The sequence below is a fragment of the Myotis davidii genome, unplaced genomic scaffold (assembly GCF_000327345.1).
Source record: "Myotis davidii unplaced genomic scaffold, ASM32734v1 scaffold900, whole genome shotgun sequence".
NCBI classification, from domain to species: domain Eukaryota; kingdom Metazoa; phylum Chordata; class Mammalia; order Chiroptera; family Vespertilionidae; genus Myotis; species Myotis davidii.
The window spans coordinates 1,791,749-1,801,250 of NW_006295185.1; the positions used below are offsets into that span (position 1 = coordinate 1,791,749).

Sequence of the window (9,502 nt, forward strand, 5' to 3'; positions counted from 1 at the left end):
GCCTGCTCCGCAGCTCCCCTCAGCACCTCAAGCCCCAGCAGCAGTGGCAGTGGTGGCAGCAGCATGAGCAGCCCCGACTGGGCAGCCGTTCCACCAGTGTACACGCATGGAGGTGAAGTCACCAGCACCTGCTTTCCCACGGGCCTAAGCCCCCAAGCAGCCAGGGATGAGCTGGTGATCCCAACGGCCTGACAGCCTGGTGGCTGAGGCAGCGTTCAGCCTGGGCACTGGTGACCGGGGAGAAAATGGCCCTGATGGCAGGAGGCTAGGCCCTAAGGACCCTATCCACACAATTTCGTGCATGGGCCTCTAGTTGGAAATAAAATTGGATCAACAATGGTGAATAGAGGAATCGGGATGGGTGGTGGGAGGACCAGGCTGGCTGTCAGGCCGTTGGAATCACCAGCTCATCCACAGCTGCTCGGGGGCTCAGGCCTGCGGGAAAGCAGGCACCAGTGAATTCACTTCCATGCATGTGCGCTGGCCTGCCGTTGATGTATGCTGCCCGCTCAGGGCTGCTCACTCTGAGGCAGGTAGGTCCAGGACATGCTCCGCAGCTTCCCTCAGCACCTCAAGCCCCAGCAGCAGTGGCAGTGGTGGCAGCAGCATGAGCAGCCCCGACTGGGCAGCCGTTCCACCAGTGTACACGCATGGAGGTGAAGTCACCAGCACCTGCTTTCCCACGGGCCTAAGCCCCCAAGCAGCCAGGGATGAGCTGGTGATCCCAACGGCCTGACAGCCTGGTGGCTGAGGCAGCGTTCAGCCTGGGCACTGGTGACCGGGGAGAAAATGGCCCTGATGGCAGGAGGCTAGGCCCTAAGGACCCTATCCACACAATTTCGTGCATGGGCCTCTAGTTGGAAATAAAATGACAATAAAGCACTCATATTCTGGTATAAGAGACAGACATCTAGACAGACAATTACAGTGCCACCAAGTGTTGTAAGCACTGAGTACTGGGGAAGCACACGAGGGGAACAAAAGAGTTTGGAGAAGGTCAATGAAAGCTTCCTATGAGAATTGAAATCTGAGTAGGGTTGCTAGATTTACCAAATAAAATACAGGATTCCCAGTTAAATTTGAATTTCAGATAAGTGATTGCATGGGACATACATATACAAGGAAATTATCCTTTGTTTATTGGAAATTCCAACTTAGTTTGGCATCCTTTATTTTATCTGAGAAGCCTACAGATGAAATTAGTTTAGCCAAAATCAGGAGGGGTAGGAATATGATACAAAGTGATCAGTGGCAGAAGTAAAGCTAGAAATGCAGGCAGAGTCCAGTGTTTTATGGATCATGCTAATGAGTTTGTACTTTATTCTAAGGGCAATATGGAGCCATGAAAGCTTTGTAAGCAGAACAGTGATGTGGTCAGACTGGTATTTTCAATAGTTCCCTTTGGGAGTAGTGTACATGATGAGTTAGGGGGAATCAGTTCAGAAGCTATTGGAATAATGTGACATTATCATTTTGCGGTGGGAAAGAGACTGAGCTGTGGAAAGCGCCAGCATGTAAAGAACAGGTGAGAGAAGAGACACTATAAGAGAATGTTTCACAAAGTGTTGACTGAAATCCACCAGCATCAGAAACACCAGTGGAATTTGTTGAAAATGCAGGAATGAGGCCCAATAATCTGTATTTTAACAAGAACTCCAAATAATCCTAATACACATTAAAATTTGAGAACCACCACACTAGATTGTGATATATAGGAGAGGTGTATTTCATAATTGTAGGCACTCAAATATGAACTGAAATGAATGAATAATGTCTGTGACAGGATAAAACAAAAACATCTTCAGGCAGAATGTGAGTGGTATTGCAGATTAACATTAAGGATACTCAAACGTTGGTAATGCTAGAACCTGAAATATATTCCCAGAGCCAATCCACAGAGTGCTATAATTACCAGGCTTCTTTAAATTCAATCAAAGATCCAGCAGCATGATTTTCTTCATCTCAGGGAAAGTTAAAATGATTTTCTAAATTGCTGAACTTACTAGACGTATGAAGGATTAAAATAATACATCCAAGCCATTTTCTTCCCTTATATTAATGTGAGGAATAGTGTGGAACTACTGAAATATTCTTAAGTTTTAGCTGGGAATTATATTCCTTAAATTATTTTCTATACTTACTTTTTTTAAAAATATATTTTATTGATTTTTTACAGAGAGAAAGGGAGAGAGATAGAGAGTCAGAAACATCGATGAGAGAGAAACATCGACCAGCTGCCTCCTGCACATCTCCTACTGGGGATGTGCTCGCAACCCAGGTACATGCCCTTGACCGGAATCAAACCTGGGACCTTTCAGTCCACAGGCCGACGCTCCATCCACTGAGCCAAACCGGTTTCGGCTTCTATACTTACTTTTTACTTGTTTTGTAATAGGCTTCAGAAGTTCCAACCAGACCTGCAATAATATTAATGAAAAAAACTGGTAGAACATGGCATTGAATGCATCTTTCTTTTTTGGTACCCGATAAAAGTAAACATGAAATAAATAAATACCAAGACTATTTAGACTTCTAAAAATAGAAACAACAATGACTGAGCTGAGGGACCTCCACCACACTCAATCTGCCCCCTTGTATTTTCTCAATGACAGTGAACATTGTTGATCTATAACCTCTTTGTTGTTGGCATTTGAATCACTGCTCCCCTGCCTGTCAGATGACAGAGGTGTCATATACAAGGCTCATTAGTTGCTATAAAAACTAATGAAGGCATTTGGCTCCATGTTTGAATCCTACAGCCCCCAAATGCCAGCTTAACAGATATAATGAGCCTTTCTGGGAAGGTGCCAGATAACAGGGAGGACACAGCAGGAAGAATATTGGGAATATTAAGACTTTAGAGAGGGGAAAGGAAAGTCCCCTGAAGACTCATTAGAGCAGTGGTTCTCACTGGCCCTTTAAATACAGTTCCTCATGTTGTGACCCAACGATAAAATTATTTTTGTTGCTACTTCATAACTGTAATGTTGCTACTGTTATGAATCGCAATGTAAATATCTGATATGCAGGATGGTCTTAGGCGACCCCTGTTAAAGGGTTGTACTACAGCCAAAGGGGTTGCGACCCACAGGTTGAGAACCACTGCATTAGAGAGTTTAGGAGTCAATTCTGGAGGTTGAGGTTCAGCCTCTGGAAAGTCAAAATAGATAAAGCATAGATAGCTGTTCACTGAGTGACAAAAGAGGAGCATGGGGCAGAAGAGTTTGTGTTTGGCAAATTGAGGTGACTTAACAGAGAAGTTATTTTGCAAGGGTTTAACTTTTTTTCCATTTTCAGTCAGCGGTTTGAGCCTTATATACCTAGCTGCAAACTGCATTTAGAAGCAATTGTAGACACAAAGAACCAACTTACATTATTTCCAGAATGGCTACAGAATTCTAGTCCAAAATATTCCTTTTCAGCAAGGTTTAGATGGCTGCAACTCAGGTTAAACAGCGCCTTCCCGGATGACTTTTGCTGAACAAAACAAAGAGACCATAGCACAATTTGCATTCCTAACCTGATATCACTGCAGTGTGCATAAATGGTAGAAGTGATAAGACTCTTCAAACACTGTTTCCCTTGAGCACTATTTAGAAGTGCTGCATCCCCCCTACCCCCAAAAGTTGTTGAGTTTTACTGGTAGATCCATGCATCTATCTATAAATTGTTTTAGGGGTATACCTTAAAAGGTCTCAGACTAATGATAAATCCTCTAGAAAAACAGAGCCTTGAACTGAACTATGGCTAGACCTGAAAATCTACCCTTTCAATAGAATTAATTAATTCATCACACAGGCAATTTGAATGATTTTCCTGAAATTGACAGTTTAATCAAGATGCAGATCTGACCTGCTTAAAATCCTTCAGTGACTCCCCTCAGGATAAAACCTATTCTCCTTAACATCATAAGCTGGCCCTCTCTCCCTAAGGCAGCTCCACCTGCCCCTCCAGCCTCATTTCTTGCCCCTCCCCCTCCCCAACACTTTCCTCTAATAATTACAACCTGCTCCTAGTTCCCCACGCATGTCAAATAGTTTCATTCCTCCATGCTTCTGCTCATATCATTCCTTCTACACAGACCACACTTCGCACCTTTCTTTGGTTTGGCTTACTCCTACTCTGCTCAGATGTCATCTCCCTGGGATAGGCAGCCTTCTCTGGAACCTATCAGCAACAGGTTGAGCCAAGAGCACCCTTGCTTACCTCAAATGGGTCATTTCTTACACAGGATGTCTGTTAGACTGAATTCCTTCATAAAGGGACCTTGTTTTTTTCTTTCTTGGCATGCACCAGGTCTAACAGAGCCTGGCACATAGTAGGAGCTCCTGAATGTTTGTTGATCCAATATGAAGTTTGCCAAATTACTCATATGAACTCCTTGAGATGATTTCTTTTTGCAGCTTTTCATTTCATTCACAGAAAGCCACATGTTTTGTTTTGTTGCTTTTTGTTTTTTGTTTTTCATGAAGCCCACACACACTGTGGGCACAAAACAGCCCATTTCTTATGCTTCTCTGAGAACTGGAGCTTTGAAGAATTCTCTGTGAAAATCTCTCTGAGCTGAGTGTGGCTACATTTGGGCACAGGCTATTAGCCACAAAGATGATGCTGAAAATCCCTAGTTAAAGCCAAGTCACACGGTGCTAGAGTGCTGCGAAGAAAGCCGGGTGCAGGGAAATGTAGTTGGAAATCACTGACCCATAGAATTAACAGCAACCTTGAGAGGTCAAAAATCCAGCCACCCTCTCTCCTCCCCCTGCCGGCTCCCTCAAGACAGTACCACACTGAACTAAGCCCACATCTGGGATTTAATAGCTTCCAGGAAGCGGGGTACCCCTCCCCCTTCCCCCAGCAACCAAAAATACTCCCCTCTCCCCTGGACTTCTCTCCACTTGGTTATTCTGTCCCAAGTTCCACCAACTGGGTATTCCTGTGGGTTAACCAGGATCCTATTTTTAAATGCAAATAGGCCACAAAGGGTGAAACCTACTGCATCCCTAGTGCTTTGAGTGAGCTGAAGGAAAGGGGTTTGATTTTATGTGGAAGGTGACATTAGAACTATGGTCCAGGAAAAAGGTGTCATGGCAGAAGCTGTAGGGCATGGAAAGGGGCAGTGGGGGAGGGGTCTTCTGGTAGGGAGGAGGGAGGGGAAGTTTTTGCCTAGGGCAAGTGCTGACACAGACCATTCCAGACAGATGAAATCACTTCTATTTTTAAAGTCCTCCAGGCAAGGAGCTACCACAAAATTTTTCTTATTAAAAATTTTTTCTAAAGACAGATATGACAGCAATATTTTTTCCTACACCAAAGAAACACTTCAGTCATGTGAACTAAATTCCATCACAGGTTCCAGTTTCTTTGCAAACAATTTAAGAAATTCAACATTTTTCATTTTCTTCCTCATTTTTTATTATTTTTTCCCCATCCTGGTGCTTAATCCTCTCCATCATAGCCACCACATTCCATGTGTTTGTACATGTAAATGTTTCAGCAGTCACAAAGAATATATGGCCATTCTTGTAAGGTTTCCAATCAAGGCTTCCTTTTTGTTCCCTTATGTAAGATCCCATAATATGTTTATAAGAATAATCCCCTGATTCTTCCATCCCAGTACATGTTGCCAACTGGCTTTAAAAGCCTTTGGCATTTATGCATTTGAAGGTCAGACACTCATGTGGCTCAATTTCTCCACCCCCATCTTGGGGAGAGACATTTCCCTTTAGTCGTCCATAGTGTACATTGAAATTGGTCAGCATTGTGGAATGTGTTGCATAATAGGTAAGGTCTTTGTTCTGTCTCAACATGTAGCCTTTAAATTTTTTCAAACATTATGATCCAATTCCTCAATTTTTATGTTATGATTCTTTTCCTCATAATATCTCTTTATATACAACTTTCTTATTTTCTCTTTTCTGGACTTCTGATTCTCTTTTCAATTGCTTGTTCTTGTTTAAGCTACCACTTTTCAATATTTTAATCAAGATCCTTAGTGGATCTAAACTCTTTACCACAGTCCTCCCACTTAGGGAATTAGAACTCCAAGCTTGCATCCCATCATATCCCAATCATCCTTGGATTATAGTAGAGCGTTATATATATAAAACATTTCACAATGTGTATTTATGGTCTGAAATTTACAAACTGGGTCTTCACAATTGGACACTGATTTCTGGGAGCTCGAAACTTATCTTCTCATGAAAACAATAATATTCAAGTTGACCACCTCTAAAAAAAATTAAAAAACAAAACAAAAAACGAACAACAATCTACCAAAATGTCTGTGCACTTAGAGGAATCATATAAAGCAATTGTTTTTTAAAAACCTGAATTATAATCCTGCTCTATCTATTTACTAAGATTAAGGGGAATCTTTTAGGTCACAGATTCACCCACCTTTTTCAGACCCCTTAAGACAGAAACCATGTGTTTGAATACATGGCTTTATGTTCAGTACCTGGCCAAGATTGGCCATTCTCAATAAATGTTTACTGAAGAAATGAATGGGCCCTGGCCCTTGTGGTTTAGTTGGTTGATCATCATCCCATGCACTGAGGGGTTGCCAGTTCAATTCCCAGTCAGGGCACATGCCCGGTTTCAGGCTTAATCCCCAGTAAGGCGTGTGCAGGAGGCAGCTGACCAATGTTTCTATTCCATAAATGTTTCTCTCTCTTTCTCTCTCTCTCTTTCTGCCTCTCCCTTTGTCTCTTTCTAACAATCAATAAAAACATACTTTTAAAAAGAAAGTAATGGATCCAAACATTAAACTTGATTAATATACATTAATTAAGACAGTTCTCTCAGGAGGAAGAATAAATTAGTCACTATGTGGCCTAGAGAAATTTACTGAACCTTTATGAGCCTAGGTTGCTGAATCTATAGAATGAAAATAACAGTAGTATTCTCATAAAGGTGTTGTAAGGATTAAACAAGATAATTCACATCAACGTCTTAGTACAGTGCCTGGCAAATCATATAACTTAAGGCATGCACATGTAAAGATAAATGCATAGAAGAGTCTGGACTAATACATTCCCAATGTTAAAAGCATTTTCCCTGCAGAGGGGATAGGTTAAAGGGAACTTTAACTTTTTATTCTGTACATATCTAGATTTATTTTTTAAATGAGCAAGGATGTAAAAACTCTCTTTGAGAAAGTTAACCCCTATTTTGTAAAACTACTGTTTGGAATTCTCTGTTATTCTTTAGACGGCCTCTTATTATAAAAAAAAAAAAATAACTTTGCTTTCTAGCCTGCTTTAGCCTGCTTGAATAATGAGGAAGATAAACTTAGCTGTCTGACCTTGTAGGCCAGAGACTAGATACCCCCATACTCTCAATGCCATGCCAGGTGCATTTTTTAATTGGATAGAACTGTATAGTTTTCAAGGCTACCAGAGAGATAGCCACTAAGCACACATAGGGCTGGCTCTTTCATAAAAAGAAAAGTTCTGCTTGTAGCTTGGCTTAGAATTTGAATTCATTTTCTCTAAGCCGACAGCGGTGAGTAAAGTATAACTCCAAACTCTCTGAGCATTGCTTTATTCCAGTTCTCTGTAACATCTTAACCAATTTCTGCTCAACGAAGCACAGATAATGCATTCCATTACCCCTCTAAAACATTGGCTGATGGGAGATTTGAAGATGGCAGCTGGCAGGATGGCAGTGAGGGGGAGAGTGTGAGTGAGTGAGGGAGCAAAAGGTGAATATGTAGACTTGTGTTGTGTGTGTGTGTGTGTGTGTGTGGGAGGGAAGGCCAGTTAGATCCCACAAGAGTCTCTGGGGATGGCAGACCAGGCTCTCCTAAATGGGGAGCCCCTGCTACCATTGTAAGCACTCCTGGGTGCTGGCTCTGGAACAGAAATCATGCCATCTTGAAAGGGAAAGCTGCTATGACTAGGAGCCTAGCCTCATCTCCACCCAGACTGGCCTCAGACACCATCCTGGACCCTTCAGCCACTCTGGTCAAAGACCTGCTACCTCATCTGCAGACCCACAGACTCTGGGACTCCAGCCTCCCCATCTGCAGGCTCCTGTGAGCACTGGAGTGTGCTTCCCTCCCGCCAATCCCGCCGCTTCAGACACAGGCCCCAGGCAACTCTGTGCCTGTACCCATCTATGAATCTTGGAGTGTGATACCCTCCTGCAAAGCCTGCAGCTTCACCACATGTAGAGGGCCGCCTGGGAGGCACCTAGGCATTTTCTTATAATTATTGTCAGCTGAACTCAGAGCATAGGCAGAGCCACGCCCTGGGAACATGCTTTCCCCAAGAAGGCTGGACATGTTAATCAGGCAGGGGCAGAACTAGATATGTAAATCTAGGCCTTTAAAATAAACCTGCTGTGTGGCTCAGCCCGCCTTTTGCCGCCTCTCCATCAGAGAGGATGGCGCCCACCTGGCCCCAGCTTAAAATCTATTTCTGTGTCTTGGTCTTTCTTTAATTTCTTAATCCCCAGCTCCTCCACTCAGCAAATGGACTGTTTCCTTTTTCCATGCGGGACATGGAAAAGAGAGAAACAGCCCCCCACAACCACAGGTCCCACGAGACTTGGCAACTAGACCCTTTGGTGAGTCTTGGAGTGCACCCCTCCTTACAACCACACTGGTTCAGTCATATGCCCCATGCGACTTGGCAACTGGATCCCTTGGTGAGACTCGGACTGGGGACCCCTACTGCCAAGCAGGCCGCAGGCTCCGCCCCCCAGCTTGTTCAGAGCCTTTGGGGCTCACCCACCTCCCTCCACCCACCACACAGACAGAGCTGTCACCTGGTGCATGCCTTACCCCTTGACCAAGTCAGAGGTGCTGATGGGTGGGACCTAGTGAGCCCAGCCACAGGTCATGGGACCATGTTGCATGTGTGCTGCCAGAGGGACCTAGGGTGCCATCCTGCCTTAGGTGCTAGGGCTTCACAGTGAATTGCATGCCAGAGGGCTCTGAGACCTCACAGAAAATTGCAAACCAAAGGAATTGTGCATGTGCCCCCACTGACTCCAAGATTCTGAACTGGACTAGTAAGGGACCAGAACTGGGGGAGTAGGGGGTACAACTCAGAGTAGAGACAATAAAGGTATAAAACTCAAGGCAAACCCAGGCTCCAGTCTAGCCAGTCCCAGATCATTGAACCTCTAGGGATTGTAACACCTCAGACCCCAAGCAGGGAGCCCAGGGCCAAAAAAAGGCAGCAAAAATGGGAAGACAAAGAAACAACCCCAAAAGGAAAGAAAAGGAGGGGGGGGTCACCAGAAGAGAAACTAAATGAAACAGAGGCATGCAATATGTCAGAAAAAGGAACCAAGATGGCGGCATAGGTTAACGCCGGAGTTTGCCGCCTCGAACAACCACTTCAAAAGTGAAACTAAAAGACGGAAGGGACATCATCCAGAACCACAGGAACGGTGGCTGAGTGGAAGTCCTACAACTAGGAGGAAAGAGTAACGCATTCGGACACTCAGAGGAGGCGCAGTGCTGAAGGCAAATTCTGAGGTGCGGAGTGCGCGG

General features: G+C 44.0%; 1 protein-coding gene across 2 annotated transcripts in view; it reads right to left on the bottom strand.

Moving 5' to 3' along the window:
• FRMD7 (FERM domain containing 7) overlaps window positions 1–9,502 on the bottom strand; it is a 65,023-nt gene that overhangs the window by 21,611 nt on the left and 33,910 nt on the right. For both annotated transcript variants that reach the window (XM_006769883.1, XM_006769884.2), the window contains exons 2-3: window positions 3,373–3,477; window positions 2,375–2,417 (exon numbers count right to left, since the gene is read on the bottom strand). In XM_006769883.1, the coding sequence (XP_006769946.1) occupies window positions 2,375–2,417; window positions 3,373–3,477 (148 nt within the window). The remainder of the gene's footprint in view (window positions 1–2,374; window positions 2,418–3,372; window positions 3,478–9,502) is intronic.